Genomic DNA, 25768 nt, shown 5'->3' with positions numbered 1-25768 from the left:
AATTTTTGGATTTTTGGGTCATGGAGGGGTATCTTGGTAATTTGGTCATTTTTGGAAATTTTTGTCAATTTTGGCAAATTTGGATGTATTCAAGGTGTTTGAAATGTGTTTTGATCAATTTTGGGTATTTTGACAAAATTTGGGAATTTTGGCCAAATTTGGGTCCCATGGGCCATTAAGTAATTTGGAGGTGCCTAGGGGCAAAAGACCTAGTTGGGCATTTCACATAGAATTGGATAGATATCCATTCTAAATGAACAATGGATCAATGAAATCCTCATTTTGGGTTCTTATGGATTGGTTTTAGCTAAAATATTGTGAGGATATTGTGTATCCTAATTCCAAACCAACACCCAGAGTCAATCCCAAGGCCAAGTAATCCTATAGGAACTCCTCTTGAATCCTCTCACAATGATCTTACCTACTAAATGCTAGAAGTTAAGATCAATATGTGAAACTTCAAGTTGAGTAAAGAGAAAGGCTTTGAATTTCTAATGGTGGGGGTACCTTTTCTAATTTTGTAAGACTAGTCAATAGGAAAGTCCTATGGCTAGACCTAGGCTACTAAAGAAGTTTTCTAGACCTCAATCAAAAGTGAGGTCAACAGGGAATCATGCAAGATAAGTATTTGTATCTTTGTCTTTAAGTTTTGTACTTTGGATTTGAGTTTTATAAATATGCTTTGTTTTGTTATCCCCATGAGTCTTGAGTAGTTTTCTCTCTTTCTCCTTGCAATATGAAGTTATCAAGTAAGTGATTTTGATTTTGTTTAGAACTTCTTTTATTCCTAAAAATTATTATGATATTTTTTTACCTAATCTTCATTTGTCTTACAAATTGGTCATTTATATTGTTAAAATTTGTTAAGGAAATTTATAGACGCGAGAGGGCTAAGATTTCTTAACTTGTAAGTATCACATTTCATCTTGGAAAGAGCAACTGCGATCGTCCGAAGGGGAGTGCAAATAGATAGGGAGATAACATTTAATGAGCACAAAATTGATGTTTATAGAGTGACAAGCTAGATTTTTTTATAAATTTGGTCTAAAGATTGGAACTCAGGGTCACTGGTAGGTTCTATAGAGAAGGCACACTGGGTAATCTAGGAGTGAGAGACTAGAACCTACCCAACACTATTATACATGCCGACACCAGCTTTAAATTAGTCAATATTTTTTACATAATTAAAAGAAGTAAAAAAATATGTATGCTCCTATTTGTCACAATACCACATTTAAAGTTCTAAAAATTTGAAATCTTATACTGATTATGAATTATTGGCAAGGAGAAAGTCTCTTTTTAAATATTTTCTAAGACTATTTCATTTAGTTTTACTTGCATTTTGTAGAAATTAGTAAACTTAATTTTCATCTTCAAATAGTTGTTGTAAGCAAAGTTTTCTTAGAGTAAAAATTCTTGTATTTCATTTCTTTTTTTTTCATTTACGTTTTCCCCGTGGGATCAATATTGAGGGTTTTAAAGAAGACTCTATATTACTTGAAACGATACATATAATTATATACTACCCCTACTGAGAAAACAATTTTATCATATTATATTTGTTCTCACTAGTCGCTAAGTGTAATTTGGGTTAAGTTTCATCATATTAAAGAACATAAATATCTGCGTAATTGTGGGTCCGGTCAAAGGGTCACATTAAAAAAACTAATTTTTTTAAACTTATCACTTAGGTGAGACTAGCCCTCCATAGTGCTTAAAAAGAAAAGAAAACAATTGTCTACCCAGATATAATAATTTTTAGTGGAATTGAACAAGAAAAAAAAATAAAGAAAAAAAAAGAAAACAAAAGAAAAGAAAATATCAGAAAGAGTCAAGAAGGAAAAAATGTCTGAGAAGAAGTTTGAGGTTGACACAAAAGATAAAAAAAAACTAGGGAGGTTGTTTAGTAGATCCTAAGCGAAAAAACTTTTCATGCTCTTTAATAAAATCCTTCTAATGTTACCTTCAAGAGAAATGTTAAGTAGGGTTGGGTTGACTGTTTTCACTTGAATTGATCTAAAATGTCCTAGGCCAGTGAAAATATTTTAACTCCACCAATTTAAGAATTTTTGGGATTTGTTAGGTTCAACATGAAGGGAATTAAGGAAAAGGCTAAGTTTTTAAACATTAATTATGATTGACCCTAAAATAACAATTATACACTTTTATCTTACTTTGATAAGAAAATTGCATACTTAAGAAACCTACAAGAGTACCTATAATATTCTCATGTGGCCTCACTGAGTTTGATATTACTTAAGGGCAAGTAGTTATAAGTTTTGAGGTATTGACATGAATCAACTTTACGTGCTTTTACCCCTTTTTTTCCTGCAATTTACCTGTTATTTTACCTTATTTATCACCAGTTTATACTTATGGAATGTTTTTGTTGGTGATGTGCAAGTTACAGAAAAACGTATGCGTATTTCAGAAAGAGGAAAAACAATGAAAAAACAGTCAGAACTGGTGTGACCACGACACACTAGCAGTGTAACCACGCTCTAACTGTTGAAGTGGGAAATGTTTTTGGAAAGAATTATCTTGCCAAATTTGAGAATTTGGTCATAAAAAGAGATCTTATGACATCTTTGGAAGAGGCTTGGACCATTGGAGATCGCTAGAGACAGAGTTTGAGGGATTTGAGAGCTTCATCCTTAGGATTTTCTTCCTTGTTTGAGGTTGAGGCCCTAAGGGCTTTATCTTTTCCTTTGTTCTTCTGTATTTCTTATTGATTTTGAGAGGAGATTGTATAGAGAAAAACCTGTTGCTATGAAAGAGAGAACAAATTATTTTGTAAGTTTTTACATTTTAGTTTTACTTGCAACAATGATTTCTATGGATTTGATTTCCATAGTTCTTTTTAGCATGAGTGACTAGGTTCTTTTTCGCGTCTCTGTGATGGAGGAATCGTGATTTGTGGTTTTTTCCAGCAATATTTTCTTGAACTTTATGTCTATGTTATTTAGAAAAAAGTTCTGTCGACTCCTCGCATAGCTCTACATGCGAACTCCAATAATATGCCGCCACGTGTGCTACATCGCAGATGTTATTTCCAGATTTTTCTTTGGGTTATTGAAGTATAATATATGAGTTTCTCTTCAATAAACTTGAAATAACCCATAAATAACTCCAAAATAACTTCCACGGTGTTATTTCAGGGAGGTTATTTTAAGTTAAAAAAGTAGAACCGCAGATGTTATTTTAGGGTTATTTCAAGATTATTTCGGGATTATTGCGGAGTTCGGGGTTCCACTTTAATATTTTTTAGGTGACCCGAAATAGCACACATGACGTTATATTACTGAGAGTCTTTATTTAGAGCTACGTCTGAAGTCTGGACATAAAATTTCTCTATGTTATTGAATTATTATTGGATTTCATTTAATCCTCATTTGTTTTAAAATTTGACTAATTAAAAAACCAAAATGATTAACTCAAAATATGAGTATTCTATCCATTAGAACCGGCAACACCGAGCAATAGAAAGTCGAGGAACAAGGCACCCCTTGCAAAACCCGCCATCTCTCTGTCCATTCCTCTACAGCCGATGACGCCGAAGGAACCAGCAGAATCTCGTTGAACAATCATGCTTCGTGACTGACGCAGTCACAAGGCAAAGATTAACTGTCAAGGAAAGGTATGGAGGAGGATATAGCTTCACCGGAGCCGCTTCTGCGGCGATCTTTGGGGACCCGTCAGAACCGTGTTGCAGCGCTTTTTGGTCGCATGACAAGCCGGCGTGGCCCACAGGCTTTGGTGCGAGAGACGGCAGCGCGGCAGCTGGACGAGCGGCGCGCCGATTGGGCCTACTCCCGGCCGGTGGTCGCCGTGGACATAGCATGGAATATCTCATTTGCCGTCGTCTCCGCCTCCGTTATCGCAGTTTCAGCTTGCGAGCGGCCAAATGTCCCCGTGAGGGTTTGGATCGCAGTTTATGCCCTTCAGTGTGTTTTACATGTTGCTTTGGTCTGGTCTGAGTACAGGCGTCGCCGTCGTGAGGAGGCGCGGGTAGTCGGCGACGAGGAGAGCAGCGGTGAACCTGTCGCGATGGATTTCGATCAGGTGGATAGTGGGGAGGACAGCGATGACAGCGGATCAGGTCGGCGGAGCCTGCGGAATAGGTTTGTGTTCATATATCTTTTATGTTTTTTAAATTGGAACTGTTTTTGTTTCACTTTTTGTTTCTGAAATGGATTTTGATGTAGAGATTATAGGGTTCTTTCTTTAGTTTTGAAATTTAAACTTCCTGAGGTGCCGCGGAGCCAGCAGGCTCGGTTAATGTTCTTGCGATGTTTTTATAATTTTTTTATTGGAGCTGTTTTAGACTTTTTTTTTGTTTCTCAACTTGACTTCAGAAATTTTACGGATTCTCTTCAAAATTGAATTTTCCCGAATATCTGTATTGTTTTTTGTATAAATGAAATAACCTTCAGCTTTGCTATTGTTTCATGGAGATTGGATTTTTATTTTTCCCTTCTCTTCTGATTATGACGAGGAGTATCTGACTATTCTAAAAATCCTATATCGGGTCTTTGATTTTTGTAGTAGCTATTAAGGGTCTTTTGCATTTATTTTAAGAAGCTAACAAATGCTCCTAGAATAATCTAGTTTAAATTTTTTATTCATTTTTTTTGTCAATTTTGCAACAAACAGAGCTTGCCATATTGTTGTCACTCAGCTTTTAATTTCTGAATTTTGGCCAATTATACTTTTGCATTGATATGAAGAAGTACTTTTTTTATCCTTTTCTTGGGTTTAGGATAATTTTCTGCAGACAATGCACATTTCATGATTCAATAATCTTTCTGTCTGCATTTCACTGTATTTCTTCCTTCTACATGCTACTTGTCACATCATGTTTTAGCACTCAAAGTAATGTTTGGGCTATTTCATTTTAATTGTTCTTGCTTGCATGGTAATTGAAGCATTCATGATATATTATTTTCAGGTTTATTTGTTTTAGTTCTTTCATTTGACTGCATTGCACTGTTAGCTTACTGCTATTGCTTTTTTAACTTTTTTTTCTTAATGTATGCTTTGCTAAGAGTTAGTACGCATACCATAAACCTATATGGAATTTTTTGGTTGTGACTGGTTTGTTACACATGCTGTTCTTGTTGAGTAATTTGCCTTTTACCCTAAGCTTTGTATCTTAATTTGTTGTGCATTAACCAACCAGCCTTTTAGTTTATTGGTTATCTTGCAATTATGCACACCGTATCTTGACTAACCAGTAGAGGGTAATAATGCGAAATCTCATGGTTTGATCAAGGCGCTTCAGTCACATCATTGGTCATCTTATGTACTACATGTCAGCTTCTTCATGCAGACCTCCAGTTATAGCACGCCTACAGAGGATTTTGTAGTAATGGAAGTAATATTCATAAGAAAAAGTGCATAACAGAACTTTCGCCTCGCTCAGTTAACAAGGCATCTTCTGAGGCTAATTGTAACCTTTTTTTTAAAAGCTTAGGAACAAGTATCCCAGGTGAAAGACTTGTGATGATATCGGAGAATTAAGTAAGCATCTTTAATGCATGCATTAAGATTCATTTTTTTTTTATTTGTTAGTGCGTTATTTTTATGAATAAGTGTGACTTATTGAAACAATCTTTTTGGGAACTTGATTTAGATATAAGTGGTTCTATGTTAATATTTTAAGGCCACATCTTATAAACATAAAATTGTCCCCCTTTTGCTTTTGTCTTTATTTTTTCTTATTCGTAATTTGCCCCTTTTTTTTCAAGAATGTGCGTATGTGCCCTTCATAGTGAAGTTGTCATAGCTAACTAGTAAATGACCAAGCTAACCATAATTATGCATGCATATGAGTGGGCGGGACTTTAGCCTTCTCTCATTTTATAATGACTCAATTATTCTGGCCTTCCCACTGCAAACCTTAAAAATTTCCTTAAGTCTCAAAAGTGGTCTTTCCCATCAACATGAATATCCACATTATATGCAGAATCATCTAAGTTTAATGAACCAATATCTTGAGAATTCCTGTAAGCAGTGTGCCTTTTAGGACATCTCTCACAGTAAGAATTTCTTTTTAGTACACGGTTTTTTTGATTCACTTTTCAATTTCTCTCTATTTTCGATTCATTTTCCTCTTAGACGCACTACTGACACACTCATATCATTAATTGTCATCATCTTCAACCTTGAAATATTTATCATGAGTTCTATGTAGAAATTATCATAGTATTAATACTTCCATTTATTTAGTTGTATTGATTGCACACCGCATGAATGGTTTCCTTTCAATACTTTGCAACGCTTCGACCAGTCCATAATTTTAACACATATGTATGCATTTTACATGTTCCTCAACCCTTCATTGTCAAAGAATCATTATGGCATAGTTAATTATTGGAGGAGAGTCACCGTTATAGGTCTTGTATCAAAAGTAATTTTAAGGGATTATGCTAATGCATGCACACTACATGGTTAGAAAATCATTAGGAAAGTAGGTTACTAAGGAGATTGCAAGCTCATTGCAAGATTTTCTTCAGTTTTTTTCTCCCATATCTTTTTTTTATTTTAATTTCTTTTTTGTTTGTCTCAAGTCTTATATGTAACTCTATAGCATGTATGTTGCACTATGTTGCTCTCATATTATGTATATCTCTCCTTGACTAACCTTCTAGTGGATGTAGATCACTCGGTGAAACCATTATAAACCTTGTGTCTTCCCTTTCTGTTGTGACTTCTTTCTTTGTCTCCACATAGAATAATTCAAGAATGGTACTTCTTGTTCCCATTCTTGAACTTTTGATTCTCCCGCTCTTCACTTTCTAGGTAAATGAGTTTGTGTCAGTCACATTCTTGGTGGTCTGTGGAACAGTTTATTATTACTTGCAGTGAAAAAAGCAATGTAGGAATAGCACTATCTTAGTCGTAACATTTAGTTTGAATCTTATCCACAAATTAATTCAGTTTATTTGAGCATTTTGTTAGAGAACCCTCTAGCAATGACACTCACCGCTTATTAATGATTAGACACTTCTACTTCAAAGCCATTCACTAACAACTTGTTATCCTTGTAGATGTTGTTCATACAACACATTTTTTTTAATCTGCACCTGTCACCCAACTTGCTTGCCTACTCAACAAGAGAAAGGGGATGTCGATTTAGGACATTTCTTCCTTTGTAAACTCAAGAAATACTATACACTGTTCTTTGCATTTAAGACACCGCTAATGGCACTCTCCGTTTCTCTTCTACATCAAACAAAATGAAGGATAAAGGTTGACGGATGTGTCAAGATTCAATAAAGCCTCCCATGTGGCACTAGCAGCGATAAGTCCATAGCTGAAGATGCCTTCATCTTAGGTTTATAATCTTATAAGTTGAAGTTCTCGGCTACTAAAAACCCTCCTATGACTGTGACAGACCTACTTTAAAAAACAATAAAATTCTTTAATGGAAGTGTTTGTAAAAGAGTCTTGAATTGTCAGCCAAATCTTGACTATTTACTAACTCAACTAGAAAAGAGAAGGAAGACTCGACTTTTTTAGTTATGGGGGTCATTTCAAAATTTCTCATCTAGCTGATCTGGAAGTGCTATTTTCTTATGCCACAAGAGAAGCACTATGAAGCTATGTAGTACTTATTAACGATCTATTCATCATTGTCATATCAACCATTTAGAAGGCTAACTATTTAAACGGCTTACTCCCATGAGAAACCTTACCAAAGGAGACAAGTCGTAGTTTTGATGGTACGATAACAATCACGACCATGACAGAAAACTGCAAGCACTGCTCGAGGAGCTAAGCAAGAATGGACATCTGAAGGAGTTTCTCACCAATTGCTGAATAGTAGCTTGCTATACCCTAAGAGGCCAGAAGATCATTAATGCTATGTTAACTATTATTTGAGGAGAAAGATCTGAATCAACATGATATTGAAGTCTCAAGAAACTCACTTAGTTTGAAATTCACTTAACTTTACTCTATTGCTCACCTTTTTCGATAGTGATTTGCCATTATTTTAGAACAATTATAATGACACGATCATTATCTCTTTGTAGTTAATTATTTTGAGTTCTTCATGTCTTGTGATTGAGTTTCCAAAACTTTTGAGGATTCTATGGCAGCCTAATACTTTAAATTATTTTTACTATAGAGGTCATCTACAATTTCCATTCTCTGAAGGGCTTTATGAAATTCATCGTTAGATTTATTAAGTCAGATATTATGTTATTTTTCTTGTTGACCACTTGCAATAAGCTCTCATTCATGGAAATAATTTTTCTATCAACTTGGTTGCAGTATATTGTTGCTTATTCTTGTTACAATTTTTCACCATGTACTTTATTTTCTTTTTGACACTTCTAACTGAATTTTGGGCTATCCCAAACCTCTCTTTGGAATGAAGATTGCTTTGCATTGTTGCTTTCAGGCATCTCGAGAGGTACATACTTGCATGCATTGCACTAAGAAGTTGATTTTGTAGACCTCTTTTCATTTCATTCTTAACTTTTTTTTGAAATACCGTCCTCTTTCTCAATAAAGTCCTCTCTGCTATGAAAAGATCAAACTTGCTCTTTTTGTTTTAAGTTAAAAAATTTCATGGTAACTTTATTGTAGATGATGTTTCCTTCTCATGCCTCTTCAACATGCTTTCCATCTCTGCAAAACAAGATGGAGCATATGCTAACTAAAGAATTTTTTTATTATTTATAACTGCCAATTCAATAAAAAAAAAAAACTTCTCAACATCTTGGCCTTGATGCCCATCCACCATTACTTTCTTCATTGAAGGCTTGTCGGCCTTAGTTTGCTTGTGGCTCATTAAATTTGTTCTTTCCTGCAACATGATCTTCATGATTTGTGCCGGAGCAGTCAATTATACTGCTAAAATTATTATTACCATCTAATCCTTCCTTTATGATGATTTGCTAGTAATGACATGACAATGACAAGGAGAATTGATCGAGATGTCGAGCAAGAATCAACAAAACAACCTGGCTTAATATGAATTTTTTTTAAAAAGCAGAAAACACCTAAGTTTCATTTATAAGAGAACTTGAACTATAAGGAGGAATTCCCCTCTTTAGATTTCTAACTCGAGTCTTTCTCATTCTGATTACTCTTTGACACCTAATTTTCATGAATTTATTTTTTGAAGGTTATAAGGATGTAGTGTCGAATTTAATGTTGAAAACATGAACAGTTGGGGCCATGCTAACCTCATTACTAGTGATTATGGATCGTGGGTATGAAGTTGCTCGTCTCCTAGGTATCTTTCAAAGGCTTTTCACTTGACACTTTGACTCTCAACTGTCTCTTCTCAGAGCTCGACACATGTTTCTCGAGTGTAATCTTGGGACTCTTCTTGTGTTTCTACTAGAAGTTTTCTCTTGCTTGTATTGTTCTTAATTTATGTTTCTCTTGGTAGTATTTGAGATTTGCTGTAGAGTTTCTTTTCAATTTCCAAATTTAATTGACTTTTTCAATTCATCAAGTTTATTGATCTCTTGATTATACAACCCCTTTAGGAAGTGACTCACTCTTGTGAATCAACTTGTACAGTGAAGAACTTGGAACCTCTTTTTCGAGTATAGCAATTTCTCTTGGAACTTATTCGCCCTTGTCAATTAAGTTTGTATAATTGGTTCCACAATAACTTTTCATGATTCTTTTCTCCAAAAGTTGGTTCTCTCATTGATTCTCTCTACTTAGCAGTAGGTTGTTGACAATAGGTATGCTTTCTTTTAAATTATTATCCAATATTGTAGTATTGTTGTGGGATCAAAAAATTCGCGCCTTGGAATCCTTTGATATGAATGAGAGAGTTTTACGTTAAATTTCAGATTTTTAGATGACAGATCAGACAATAGATAAGACGTTACTCAAATATTTTGCCCTCCTGTGAAAACTTTAGACTTTGGATTTAAGGTTTTCCATAGGTGCAAGTCTTTATGGTTAATTATCTCTCCCAATAATAAGAGAGTACTTTCGATTAGGGCTATTTATTATGTGTTAGGTGTTAAGATTTAGTATATAATGACAACATATATAAGTTATAGATTACAAAAATTATCACCATGAGCTTATAGCGGATGATGGGGGGAGTAATGACTAACCTGATCATGATCCTATGATTTCAATATCTTAAGTAGTTGTGTTCGTTGCTTTATGTAGTCATAGGAGAACGTTGTGTCAGCCTAATATACTGATATTTGTTAGTAGCTATTAATTGCTTATGGACTTAGGGTGTATGTTTGTCTAAGGGGATAAATTCAAGTTAACTTTAGTTAATAGAGATTTTTTTTCCTATCAGATATACAATATGGTTCACAAATTAAAGGGGCGGAATGACATTAGAAAACATACTAGTTGTGACCTTAATACAAGGGTGTTTGTTTGGTCAATTCGCCTGGTCTATGGGCTCTAGTTATAGCCATTTCTTATGTGAAGTTGATTGACCAAATCACGCGAACAAAAAATTTGGGCTTTGTCTTTATTAGGATGAAATTATTTTAAATATGAATACATTTGCTCATTGTGAGCTTAAATTAACGTTAATTTTATCACTCTCAATAAACTATTATAGAAATTAAATGAGATTTAGTTTAGGCTCTTAATTAATAAATTTCACTTAAATATTTTAGGTTTTACAATTTAAAATCTTAATTTATAAGTAGATCCATTCGATCAACTTTTGCCTTCAACATTGTTATCATCGAGGAATTGATTGTGTTGTCATTTAAATGTTGCGGGGCTTTGGTGAGGACCAGCCTAGGGTTCGGTCCAGCTTGGTTGGACCGGCCGGTCCTTAAGGGGGGAGGGCTTCCTACCCCTCTTTTCATTCCCTCCCTTTCCTTTTTCCCTCCCTTTCCTTTTTCCCTTTCCTTTCCTTCCCTTCTTTCCTTCTTAGCAACTTCCTATTTTAAAGTCCTTTACAAATTCTGAGTTTTGATTACTTTTATTCACCCTTACCTAGTCTGATTTTCCCTTATAATATTTCTTTTCTTCTCCATGAAATCCCCTATTAAAAGTCATTGTCTATTATATTACTTTCCTTTTTATTCTATTTCTTAATTAAAAGCCTCGTCTATCATAAGTCCCAATCCTTATTGTATATCAATCAAGAATAATTGAAATCAAGCACATTTGTAATGGTTTCTTACGAACATAAATATCTCTTATTAGGTAATTTTGATGCTCCAGACACATCTGTAATGGTTTCTTATGAACATAGTTTGTTCGGGCAGCTATGGTGACTCTCGAGGTAATCTAGCTCCTTTTCATACAACACATATAATGTTCATTGCATCCATAGATGGATCATTCTTAGTTAATTTTTAGCTTTTTGAACACATTTTCGAAGGCCGTTTTCCTAGTAGATAAGGCTTCAAGTTATTTTACTCGATGTGATGCATCTTAACCTCATTTTGTGCAACACAATGACCGTTTTTCACCATTTTCATTGTGTTTGATCGAATTGCGTTTTGGAATTAGTATGAAGGTCAACACTTGAATTTCTTAAGATTTCCAACATTATCATTAAGTAGATCTCCATGTAAGTGGGTATAGCCAATTGATATGTTTTGTTTTCAATCTTGTTCAGAATCTTAAAAGATTCACATTGAATCGATTAATGCTTTGTTCTTCCTCTCCCTTGTTGATTTGGAGCCTCACAAAATCTCTTTCAAACTTCTCTACTCGACGCAAATCGCACAAATCATACAAACATTTATAATGCTGCTATGACTTGTCGCCGTGTGTTTTTTGCCCCATAGTGAATTGTATTATTTTTTCACTTAAAATGTGGTTGACTGGGTTCGTATTGTCATCATTACTACATTGTTAATGGTTTTCTTGAGTTTAGAGTTACTTATCTCTTACACACCTTTTACACACCTTATTGATGCATGATCTCTCTAATGTTATTTTTCTTACACTCAACTCGCGTTTCTTAGGCATCATGCCAACTTTTCAGACATCACACGAAGATTATTTCTGAGTTTCTTTTTGGCATCTACGTATTTTGGTTGCAATGGGACTAATGTGATTTTCACTTATTAACATTTATGATTCTCTTAAGAAATTCCTTTTTAGCTTGTAAATTTTCTTTGCTTGCTCATCATGGAGCCTGGATCACCTCATATAAAGAGGGAAGGTTGTGGTGTGGTATAAGAGGGCGAAGGCCCAATTGATCTATTTATGGCAAGTTTCTCCATCTCGAGAACATTAGAAATATTTACTGAGAGTAATTATATAGGGAGGGATAGTGTGCTCCTTTAGAAATTTCCATTGGGATTTAATCTTAATATAATCTTTTAAATGCAAATCCGGAAGAGAGATCTTGATGGCCTTTTTGGTGTTTGGCCCATTGATCTTGGAGTGTGCAATTGCCATCTTGTTTAAATGCCTCACACTCTTCTTGGCTCTTTGGCCTTTTCCATCTTAATTTTAGCCCTCTTATTTAGAGGTAATGCTTTCTTTGTTCCCTTCATGAGAGGCTTGGTCGACCTAGCAACTCTTGTAAGAACCCTAGACTTGGTCTTATGTATAATCTCGGCAATAGTATTAGCAACATCCTTGTCAGTTTCCTCTAGCTCGAATTGCCATTTTTCTCAACCTCGCATTCTTCGCCCTTGTAACATTAGAGTATGCTGATCTATCCTCTCAAAGCACTCCACCTCAGCTCTGTGTATTAGATGTCTTTTTGATTCAACATTGCCTTCTCTCCTAGATCCAGTTGGTCAACAATTCCTCCATCTTAGAGAGGGTCTGTAGTGCAGGCCTTGATTGTTATGAAGTCTAGGGTAGTTGAGAACTGCAACCCCTTGTTTGCTTTCCTGAATAAATATTTGCTCTTCCAACCCTTGTTGGAAGAGATTAGCTCGAGTTGCAAAGGCTGGGAAGGCTGGGCTAAGAGGAAATAGATGTTGTTAAGACTTATTGAAAAGCCAATTCATGCCTTTTGGAATTGTGTAAGCATTGGGAGAGTGCTATGTTGCAATATCTTAAAGTTTGCTAGGACATTGTTCACCTCCTTGTGTTAGGGGAGCTCTAACTTTATCTTAGAATACTGCTTAAAGAGGTAAATCTCCTTTATCCTTATATAGTATTTAATTTCTCCTTCTTGGTTTGGAGTTTAAAATTGAATCCAACCATGCTTTTTTCTAGCTTCTCTAAGGTCACAATGTTGATAGCGTTTGTTGTCAAGCTGACTGAAGTGAAGGCACGTGTGAATGTAGGTATCAATGATTAAGCCAAAGTTTCCTTGGTCGATGCCTTATTGAGTTCTTGCAAACAAAAGGAAGAAGCAAACACTTTGAGAAACTTTTTTCCAAAATAGGGGTGGTCGAGATGTTAGAAAGTTGGGAGTCAAGGAACAACTATTAGTTTTGAATATCAATGGGCGTATTTATACTACTCAGGCCTAGGGGTATTTGCTGGATTTTTTAAAGAGTTGTAACACCGCATATTAAATGCAGCCACGTTATCATTTTGGCACAAATTTTTGTATCTCTAAGGAAAATTATAATCTTTCAAATTTTGCTAGTAGTTTTTTAATATATTATATTAAAAGAATGATATCTACTATGGTATTTATTACTTGAGATGTTTCTTTTGAAAATAGCCATACTTCTTTTTCAGAACTCTATTTGGAGCAGAGTAGCCTACAAAACCTCCAAAAAACTCACCACTATTATCTGTAGACTCAGATATCTCAATTATCTATGTGTAATCATTCTTTCAATCGTTGTAATCAGGATCAAATTCATGAACTCCATACAAGTTCATTCATAAATTTTAGCATCCCATAAAAAAATTATTTTCATTAACTTAAAATAATCACTGCATCTTTCAAAATACAAAAAAGAAAGATCAGTCTTCATGTGGTTTCTATTTAGGTTTGACATCATTTTGAGTTTGATTGAGTTAAGTTTAAATTGAATTCAAAATTTATGAGTTAGTTTAAATACAAATTGACCCAAACTTGAATTGCAATTTGTGGTGCATAGACCCAACTCAAAATTAATTTAGAGTTGTCTTAATTTTGTGTTCTGATTGGCTCAAAATTAGCAACACATAGCTCAGATGATATTATTATCATCTGAACTTGAATTCAATCTTTCTTGAAATTAAATCACACATAATAGTATGATTATATATTATTTTTAATATGATATATTTTAAGCCGAAATAAATATGCAAAAGAATAAAAGGTAAGAAATTGTGATATATACATAGACACAAACACACGGACAAACACATATATGTACACACACACAGTGTGTGTGTGTGTACGTATAGATCTATGTACATATTTGTATACACAATAACATGTATTTATACATACATATATATGTATACATGCATGTATACATATATATAGAAATAGATATGTAACCTTATTATACACATTCTAAGTTTTGGATCATATTTTGAGGGAGCCATCATAGGCTTAAATCGTCTTAAATTTATTTTAGAGCTAATAATTTTGTTCATGATTGGACTCAAAATCAAGAATTAGCTCTGAATTGGATTAAATTTGATGAACTTTTGAGTATCCTTGTAGCGTCAATGAATATTAACATCTTTGTTTCTATTGTTCCTTAGAAGGCCGGTGCTTGGTAAGGATGTAAACGAGTCGAGTTTGAGCGAGCCCGATTTTTGTTTATATTCGGCTCGTTCAAAATTTTTGTAGCTCGAAATAAGCTTGTTTTAGAAATTGTTTGTGAATAAAGAGTTTGCTCTGTTCTTGATTCAATAACATATTTGTTCATGTCATCTCTTTCGACTTAAAATTATTAATTTTTAAATTTAAAATATATCCAAATGAATGTAAAATATAATATATCCCTACTTCACAGCCACGCGCAGCGGAAAACTGACAAATATTTCACCTTTGTTTATACATGTAAACGGAAGTGATAATCAAATTTTTCATGATCTGGGACTAGAGGCAAAAAAGAGTTGCGTCGGGCAGATGGGGTAGAATTGTAGTGATATTTACATACTTACCTCCCAATTTTTATGGATTTACATATATAATTAATGCAAAAAAGGACAGGGGTGTGCAACGCTATGGGACATGAGAATCTCACGGGCATTTACATACATACCACCCAATTCTTATATATTTACACATCTAATACATAAATGTAAAAAACAACGGGCAGTGCTCGCGGGCAGGAAAGATGGATTTTTATTGTAATATTTTAGTGATATTTACATACATACCACCCAATTCATATGTATTTACATATTTAACACTACATTTTATTTTTTATATGTGTACTATCAAGTATACCACCATTTTAACTTCTATATATGATTTATTTATTATTTAATTAATTAAAGCCAAAATGAGCCCAACACTATCGAACATAGGTTTGTGTGTATTCGACTCATTCATAAATTGAGCTAAAAAGTTTTATTTGTGTTCAATTCATTTGCTTAATGAACTAATCGAACATTCGCTCCTTAGCGAGCCACACACATGTTGTTCGCGAACGAGCTTTTTTTCATTGCCCTAGTGCTTGGGTGCTATGAAAATTGATTTGTGATCATTAATGAAAAAATGGTGCGTGCCCAAGATATAATTAAATTATTAAATAATAGAACATCAACTATTATTGATAGTTGTGGATTGTTAAAACGCTTTCATTCATGATTGGGTTATTTCACATATTACATTAAATCCATATTTATTTGCGTTGGCATTGGAGGTATGCTTACTAAGGACATCTTAAGTGGCGTGGCTTGATATTTCTTTTTTGCCTAAGATGTATTTATTTGGTGAAATGTCTACTAAAATACGGGAAAAATTAGAACAATAAAGAAAATTCTTCTAAGATATGGAGCTAAGCATTAATAAAATTAATATCAATTATGTTGTATGTTACCGTAACGGGCTATGATAATCAACAATTATTATTAATGTTAAGATGGAGGTGATATATTGGTGTGATATTATTAGGTATCTTGGATCTATTATAAAAAAAATTGGGATATATATATGATGATGATGTAACTTTTAGAGTTAAAGTGGGGTAGTGTATTTAAAATGTTTATAAAAATAAAATATCATGGAGATTAATGACTAAATTTCATAAAATTATAATTAGACGCACTATTTTGTATCGATTCGAAAGTTGTGCAGTAAAAATTTTCACTGATATCCATGTTGAGATTCATATAAACGAGAATGAATAAATGGATGTGACAAAATCAAGAAATATATATTAAATAAATGGTTATATTAAATAGACGATGCGATTATCATCTTTGAAAGATAAGTCCATAGAAATATGCTTGGATGTTTTTTATGTGCAAAACTAATGGTGTAAAATTTCATGAGTAATGATAAGGCATATACATATAATTAATACCAAATTATTAAAAAGAAAAATTAGTTGATTAACTAGTATATGATAAAAAGAATTGAAAAGGATTTGTATAGAATAAATTGGACCGTATATAGTTTGGATATGGCTAGTCATGATGATAATGATGGTTATAACTTATATAACTTCCTAAATTAGGAATCAAAATTCTATATGAAATTTAAAATTAATGCTGTCACCTTCAAATGCAAGATCAAAACAATCCATCCATTTTATAATCATTAAATTAAGTGGAATGCACTATGTTTTAAAATTGCACAATGTGAAACCAATTTTGTAGCTCGACTTAACTTTTTCTTAAAAAAATAAACATCACATAATTTGAAGCTCACCTCAAGACATGCCTTTGCTTACTTTTGATGAAGTATAAGTAAAATCTAATGTTACTTACCCATATAATAAACAATTGAGGATATAATTAAAGTTCTTACCATCACTATATTCATTGTTTTAAAATCTAATGAATATTTTCATTTGTTATATTGAGTAAATGAGAAGAAAATGATTAAGATTTAGTATGGAAGGAAGGAATCATATAATAATGATATAATTGAGGATGAGGTGAGGGAGAAAGAAAATCGTTATACTGATGAATCTAATGAAGATTCGTTGAGTAATAAGCATGATGAGGACTTCTGAATTTAGAAATTCAAATTGAGTGGTATGTCATGTTCTTATTTTATAGAGGACAACATGAGTGAAATAAACTAATTGAATCAAACTTATTTTGAATTGTACTGTTATTATGTATTGATTTGTGTTTGCATAATCGTTCTTATTTTTTTATTTGAGTTTTGGATGTTAATATGTTATTGCTTACTTTGACCAATTTATTACTTTTATTGTATTAGGATCTTAATATATTATATTATAATATATTAATATGTTATGATGGTATTATGTTTCTTCGTACTTTTTATTTTGAACTTAGTATAATCTTTTACTTTGGGTAGTTTATTGATCTTGTGGCTTACACCTAAAAAAATGTTGAGTTTTGCGTCTCAAAAAACTTTGAGGCATACACCTCACTATAAGAAAAAATAATGCCTCAATAATCAATTGGTAATTTTAAATTTTTGAATACACAATCTCAAGATTTGTAAATTTTTATGATCAATCATCAATTTTATATATGGAGCTTGATTGGGCAGGGAGGGGTGCCCAAAATTTAGGGAGGCGCCCTGGCGCCTGACAGTGGGAACCCAACTCTAATGGGGCTTCCTAGGCGCTCTGGAACAGTGCGCTAGGAAACCCGGAGCCCAGGAGGGGTGAATGCTGCACCTAGATTGTTCCTTGGAACAGTGCGCTCGACAACCCAGCCTCCAGGGGTGGCGCCTAGGTGTTTGTAACCAAATTTCTGTTGTTTGAGACTTTATATTTCAGCTTTTTCTGCAGGAAAGGTTTTACAATTTCTCTTGTGCGAAAGAGCAGGAGCAACCAAGGTGTTCCAAGTTGTAGAGAGGCATGAGTGTAGTGTAATATGTATATTTTTCCTCATTTCTTCATAGTGAGTTTCTTTATGTGAGGTGGTTTTTGTGGCACATTTTTGGGTTTTTTCATGTTAAATCTTGTTGTCCTTGGGTTTTATTGTATTTATTTTACTTTGTGTGTTTATGTTCTAAATTTTTCATCAGATATCTTAAATTCATGTTTCACTTTTTCACGTATATTTTTTCCCCAAAAAATGGAATTAGAGCGAGGTTTTTATGAAGATCTTTGGTTCGATTTGAGCAATGATCGATGAAGCAAGGTATAATGTGTAGAAAGTTCAATGGCTTGAACTTTATTTTTGGAAAATGCAAATTGAAGATTTATTGTTTTAAAAGAAATTATATTTGCAACTGGAAGGAATCTTCAAGAAGCCAGAATCAATGTCTCTGTAAAAATAAGAAATGTTTGATCGAACAACATTAGGTTTGATCCATCTTTCAGTTTTCTCATTTGTCGCTTTGAACATTGTGAATGAGAAAATTACAGTTGTTCTTATGACTACATTAAAAAGAATGTATGAGAAGCCTTCGACTTCAATCAAAGTCTTTTTGATGAAGAGTTTATGAGGACTTGAATAATTTCAATACTGTGACCAATCAATTGTGCTCTGTTGGCATCAAGTTCAATAATGAGTTCAAGACATTTACTTGTATCTTATTGGCAGACAATTGGGATGAACTAGTTACAACGGTGAGTAACTATTCAGGTAATATAAAATTCTACTTTGATGACATTGTGAGGTTAGTGCTGAATGAAAAAATTTGCAAGAAAGCTGGTGGTAAAACTTCAAATTCTGCTATGAATGTCAAAAGCAGGTAAAAGAATTTGGATAAAAACACATGCAAAGAAAAATTCAAGTCCAGGAGAGGAAATTCTAGGTTAGGAAAAGAAAGTGAGAAGAGATGTCACTTTATAAGGATTGTAAAGTTGAAAAGAAGGTTGGTGGTGGAGGTTCAGATAGAAAGCTCTCTACAAATATCTGCACACTTGAAATCCATGACGACTCTCTTAATTTGTCTATAGATAGTACTGAATCATAGATAGTGGATTCATGTGTCTCTTTTCATGCTTACGCCAACAAAGAGGTGTTTAAAAATTACACAAAAGGTAATCTAGGTAAGGTATATTTAGGAGATAACAAGACCTACAATATTATCATAGAGAGCGGCATTAATATCAGGTTGTCAAATAGATCGTCTGAAAGCTCAATGAAATTAGATATATTTCATATTTGAAAAGAAATTTGATTTTCGTGAGTCAACTTGCAAGGTCAGGGTATATGACTACTTTCACAGGTGATTTAAAGAAGGTGACCGCAACATTGAAGGCACCATTTATTTGATAGTGAGATGTCTTAATTCATTGTTGTTGTTGGAACAAAAGATGATGCAGGTCTATGGCATCACAAACTTTGTCATATGAGTGAGAAAGTTATGAAGTATCTTCTTTCTAAAAATAAGTATCAGGGTTTAAACTATATAGTCTAGATTTTTGTAAAGAGATTGTTTATGAAAAATAAAAAGTTTTGGTTTTCCTAAAAGTGAATCCAAGATGAAGTTCAAAGAGCTACATTCAGTGCATAATGATGTATGAATTTGTACTCCAGTTTGATTTATTAGAGGCTTTTTATACTTTTACATACATTGATGATCACACCGGGAAGGTATTGGTGTACTTTTTGAAATATAAATCTGATGTATTTAAAGTGTTTAAGAAGTGGAAAGCGATGATTTAGAATGAGATAGACTTGAAGGATCTCAATGGTGGTATCGTGATCATAGGTTCAAGAATTATTGTGCTTCAAGAGGAATCATGTATGAGTTCATTATTCCAAGAACACTACAACAAAATTGTGTTACAGAGCATATTAATAGAGCCATCATAGAGCATGTCTGGAGTATAAGATTGCATGGTTTTGAGTAGAAGCAATGAATATTGTAGTTTGTCTGATCAATCGTGGTAAGACTTTGTTTAAAAAAACTTTATTGACAAATAGGTAAATCTATCTGATCTGAAAATACTTGGTTGTTCAACATATGTTCTCGCTGATGTAGGATCTAGGAGTAAGCTTGATTCAAAATTTATCACGTGCACATTCATTGGGTATGAGTCACATGAATTTGGATATAAATTTTGAATTAATCATAATCATAAATTCATCAGGAGCAGAATATTACTTTCAATGAAATGAAGTTATACAAGGACAAAATTAGAACTCAGGATTCTCTCCCAGTTATTTTTGAAGAACTATTCAAATATATTGATATAGAAGATAATGGTGATTATGAAAATGGAGAACGGAAATATGCTCAATTTGATATAATACGGGAAGGTCCTCAGCTACTCCTATGGAAGTTAGAAGGTCCAATCGCTCAACCAATATAAAGGTACTCTCTTTTTTGTTATTTTTATTGTTGATTGATAGTGGTGCACCAAAGTGCTATGATGATGCCATTCAAGTTGAAGAGACAAAGGAGTTAGAGTTTGGCATGGATGATGGGATGCAATTACTAAGGTCAAATTAGTCATGAGATTTGATCGAATTACCATATGACAAAAAGATATTGCTCAACAAGTGAATTTACAGACTGAAAGAAGAGTCATATGGTAGCAAACGCTACAAGGTGAAACTTGTGAAGGAGTCTCAGCAAAAGGAATGAGTAGATTACCTGAGATATTTTTTCTTATAATGAAGATGACAACTATCGGAGTTGTGTTGAACTTGGTAACAAAAGAAGATCTACATATGGAGCAAATTGATGCAAAGACGTTCTTCTTACATGGTGACTTAGAAAAGGAACTATATATCATGCAACCACAGGGATATCAAATTCCAGGAAGAGAAGGTATGGTTTGTAAATTGAAGAAGAGTATTTATGATTTGAAGCAGACCCCAAGGCAGTGATACAAAAGATTTGATTAGTTTATATTAGACAATGAGTACTTGAAGTGTTAGTCAGATCAGTATTGCTTCGTCAAATATTTTGGTAACTAATTTATTATGCTTATTTTGAATGTGGATGACATGCTGATTGTATGAACATATATGAAGAAGATCAGAGATTTGAATGAACAATTATCAAGGTAGTTTGAAATGAAAGAATTAAGTCCAACCAAGAAAATCCTCAATATAAGAATTAGGAGGGACAAGAGTGCAGGTACATTGAACTTGTCTCAGACATAATATGTTAAGAAAATCTTACATAGGTTCAACACGAGTGATGCAAGGCAGTCACTTTAAAGTTTTCAAGGAACAATCACCCAAGTCTGAAGCCAGAGCAAACACAGATGAGAAGAATCCCCTATGCTTCAGCTGTTGGATGTTTGATGTATGCAATAAAATGTACAAGACTAGATATTACACATATTGTGGGAGTGATTAGCAGATACATGAGTAATCCAAATAAACACTACTAAGATACAGTGATGTAGATTCTTAAATACTTGATTGGAATATCTAACAAGTTACTTTGTTTTGAAATTGCAGTGATTAATCTACAAGGATATGTAGATTCAAATATAGCATGAGATATTGACGGTAGAAGTACAACATGTTATATCTTAAATTGAGGAACAAACCAGTGAGTTTAGTTTTTCAGGCTGCTGAAGATTGTTGCACTATCAACTATTTAAGTTGAATATATTGCCATCATTGAGGTTAGCAAGGAAATGATTTAACTATAGGGGTTTATGACAAAACTGGGTTAAGGAGCAAGGGAATGAAAAACTTCATAGTGATATTATGAATGCCATTCATTTAGCTAAGAATGTCGGTTTTCATGCCATGAAGAAACACATTCAGCTAACGTATCACTTTATTCGTTAACTCCTAGAAGATGGTCAATTATATTTGGAGAAGATTCACACAACTCAGAATCCTATAAATATGTTTACAAATGTTGTTACAATTGAGAAGCTGAAGCTATGCTTGAGTTTAGAAAGTTTGAGAATGGAGTTGAGCCACACTACAATATATTACCATAAAGATAATGCAGATATGGAGGAGAGGAATTGGTTAAAATCTGTTTTCAAGTGAGAGATTGTTATATGTGGAGCCTGATTGGGCTAGGAGGGCTGCTCGACACCTAGGGAGGCCCCCTGGAGCTTGGCAGTTGGCACCTCACTGCTTAGGGAGGCACCTTGGTTCCGGGTAGCAAGAACCCAGTGCCAGTGGGGCACCTAAGTGCCATGGAATAGTACACCAGTAAAGCCGACGCCCAGAAGGGGTGCTGCTATGCCCAAAATGTTTCCTAGAACAGTGCACTCAGAAACCCAGTGCCCAGGGATGGCACTTGGGCACCTGTGACTGAATTTCTGCAATTCGAGGCTTTATATTTCGTCTTTTGCCGTCGGAAGGGTGAGTGCATAGTGCTCGTGCATTGAATGAAGGATTTCACGATTTCTTGTGTGCATAAGAGAAGTGACATGAGTGTTCCAAGTTGTAGGGAGGTTTGAGTGTAGTGTAATTTGTAAATTTCTCATAATTGTTTCATAGCGAATTTCTTGGTATGGTGTGACCTCATTTTTTATCTTCTGATTCTCGGATTTACCACGTTAGATTGTGGTGTTCGTGTCTTTCCTTGTGTTTTCCTACTTTATGTACTGTTGTTTTAAGTTTTGTTTTAGATCTCTCGAATCGGTGTGTTGACCTCATTTTTAGCGAAGTCTTAATTTCTTACTCCTAGAACCCAAAATCTTTCCTTAAGAGTTCTTATTGACCATCCTAGCAGACTAGCAATGGAGTCCACCTCCCGTAGAATTTCAAACCACTTCTTGACATATTTTGTGAAGACGTCGCATGAGTCCAAGCACTCGACTCGTAGTTGCAAGGGCTAAGGACTAACATGTAGAGGACTTGAAAATGAGTTCCCATAGGATCAGACGACCATAAGTGAACCCTCCATGACTCGAATACTCGCGAACGCCGCAATTCACGCACTCACTGCACCACACACGATTTTGACTTAAATCGACTCGCCCGTCGGCGAACTCGTCCGGACGACCCCGGATGACGAAACAGACCACACAGATGCGTTCGGGACGTCAACTTTAGCTAGGAAGAACACCCATATTATTATGGTTCCACGTGCGAGCATTTAGCACAAAAATCGATGCATGTCTTTTTTTTTAATTAGCGGGTGTAGGCCCGGACTCAGCCTAGGTTCAACTCAAGTTTGACTTGGGCTGGATATGGGCTAAGCACGAACTAAATATTTTAGCTCATGAATTTCAAATTTCAAATATATCATTTAATCTCACAATAATTAGATACAATTAAGAATTAATTCTTTTCCAATTAAGTTTTCTCTACCCAAGGAAGGTATTCAATTCCCCGCCACAAAGTTTTCGCGTAACGGCTATTTCGATTAATTCAGCTCGCTCCTATTCTAAAAGGAACGCCGGCTTCTTCCTCGAGCTCTTGGCACGTTTCGAGACCCTCACCACTTGAAAGCAACATTTGATATCCCCTCTGGCCAAGAGAACTCTCCCGCTTGCTTCCTTTCCCCCGCTCCTCCGTTCGATCCCCCGCTCCTCCGCTCGATCCCGCTCGCCTCACGCTCCCGAGCGAAGCTCCTGCTTGATCTCGCTCCTCTGCTCGATCCCGCTCGACAGGAATAGCCGAAGCGATCGACTTCTTTTTTCACCGAGAGCTCCCGTCTTCTTCCCATCGCTCCCCAGCTCCCCCTTCCGGACTTTCCCGCTTGCCTCTCCTCTCTGCAGGAGACCGCTCGATCCTAATTCCCGCTACCTCGCTCGGCTCCCTCACACAGAAGAAACCCGCTGGCCTGCTTCCCCTATTCTTCCCGTCACACTGAGGCCTCACTCGCCCCTCTCCCGCGCGCAAAATCTTTGCCTCCTGCTTACAACTAAAACCCTTCTCCCGCTGGCGATCGAAGCTTCTCTGTCGCTCGCGACCGAAGTTCCTTTCCCGCTCGCGACTAAAGCTCCTCTCCCGACTCTCACCTCCGCTCGACATCTCTTTCTCTGTGTTGAAGCCCCCCGCTCGACGTCTCCTCCTCTGCGCTGAAGCACCTCGCTCAATCCTCTTCCTCTCTTCTTCTTGTTCGACTGGGCCTCTTCCTTCCTCTCGGCAGAAACCTGCACAAAGGACCCCTTCACTCACCTCCACTCTACATCAAAGCTCCGCTCGCCTTTTCCTCTCTTATTCCCTTTCGATTGGGCCTCCCCCTTTCTCTAAGTAGAAGCTTGACCGCTCAATCCCGCATTACCTCTCCTTGGCACTGAGTTTCGACAGCTCAATCCAGCTCGCTTGCTTTGCCTCTCTCAGACACTGAAAGCTTCGCCTCCATTCTCTCAGCTCACGTCCTGCACTCTGCGCCGAAACTCCCACCAGTAAGTTTTCTGAAGAAAAATCAAAATTGTGGGGTGAACTGAAATCTAGAAGAAGAAAGTGAGAAGCTAAGTGGAGAATTTGATATTTCAAGCTTTCCATCAATACATAATCAATATATTCTCAGCTTATTTGTTTCATACTCAATAAACTCTGCTTCTCATCTTTAAACTGAATGAATCTGAATTAGCTGCAACTATCCTGGCTATCCTGAAATTCAGAAGGAAGGTTTACATACATGCCACTTAATTCTTTGGTATTTATCATCTAACATCTAACCTTAATCTTTACATGTATGCCACCAATCCTATGCATGAAGAGGTATACTTTAGTTTTTCTAAAAAAAAATAAAATAAAATAAAAAGTTCAAATTTTGGTATTTTTTATGTGGCGTGAAGTATTGGGTGTTATAAATGTAAAGTATAGTGTGAGTGTAAGATATGTAAATGAATAGGAATGGGGTCATATATTTATTTCTTATTTTAGTGGGTCATGGGATGGCTTAGATTGGCGTATGGCTTAAATCCTAATAAAGCAGAGCACCTTAAAAGTTCTGTAGGCTATAATTATGTGGTTCTCATGGGATTACAGTTATTCTATACCATAATTGATTGCAGAAATATTAAAGCTCTTTGAAATATTAAAGCTCTTTCATTAAAGCTCTTTCATCCTATTCTGTCTATTTGCAGGAAGTGTAGGTGGTGTATGGCTTAAAAAGTTGTATGGACGATTCAAGAGCATGACAACAGAAATAGTGGTCTGATAAAATAAAATATAGATATATACATATATTTGGATATTTGGAGAATCGGTCCAATAATTGGCTCCCTTTTTGGTGGTGTTGAGCCTTCTATGGTGATGAGTTTTTTTTTTGAATGAAAAGCCGCCTTCAAGTCTCCATTTCTGTAGGAATACCCGAAGACTTTCATTTTTGATATAAATTGATTGGAGGATTCTAATAGGCAATGGAAGTAGAACGATTGAATCATATACATCACAGGATTGTAGCTCACACCTTGCACATATGAACGGGCTGAATCAACAAAAAAATGCACAGTGATGATAGCAAGTGGGGAATTTACATACATGCTATCTGATTCTTATATATATTTATGTATCTAATACCTACGTTTTATGTTTACAAATATAACACCCAAACTTAAATTTGTTTGCTTATACACCACCTTATTCATGCGCAAGAAGTTACATATCATATTTTAACAGTTTGTTTGATATGATAAGAAAGATTTTAATGGTATATAAAAATTTCAATTCTTACATATTCACATATCTAACATAAGCTATTGTCATGCACAAAATCAAGGTAACATGCATGTAGAAATTGAGAGTTTAAGTATTAGAAATGTAAATGCATAGGAATTGGAGGAAATATGTATGCGAACCTTCCTAATATTCCTTTATGCTCTCCCTGATGTCAATTGTGCACCATTTAAATACATATTTGAGGATTCAAGTGGTGATTTGTGCTCCATAAGTGCTTTCAGGGCCTTAAATAAGCTATAGAAAGCTGCTATCTAGGTTCGGAAGA

General features: G+C 34.9%; 1 protein-coding gene across 1 annotated transcript in view; it reads left to right on the top strand.

The window, feature by feature from the left end:
• Positions 1-3453: 3453 nt before the first annotated feature.
• LOC110029967 (E3 ubiquitin protein ligase RIE1) overlaps positions 3454-25768 on the top strand; it is a 33778-nt gene continuing 11463 nt past the window's right edge. Inside the window, exon 1 of the mRNA XM_020732482.1 lies at positions 3454-4121. Within this exon, the coding sequence (XP_020588141.1) occupies positions 3640-4121 (482 nt within the window). The 5' untranslated portion in view covers positions 3454-3639. The remainder of the gene's footprint in view (positions 4122-25768) is intronic.

This window comes from Phalaenopsis equestris, unplaced genomic scaffold (genome assembly GCF_001263595.1).
Source record: "Phalaenopsis equestris unplaced genomic scaffold, ASM126359v1 Scaffold000617, whole genome shotgun sequence".
Classification (NCBI taxonomy): domain Eukaryota; kingdom Viridiplantae; phylum Streptophyta; class Magnoliopsida; order Asparagales; family Orchidaceae; genus Phalaenopsis; species Phalaenopsis equestris.
This window is presented reverse-complemented; position numbering and strand designations above follow the sequence as displayed.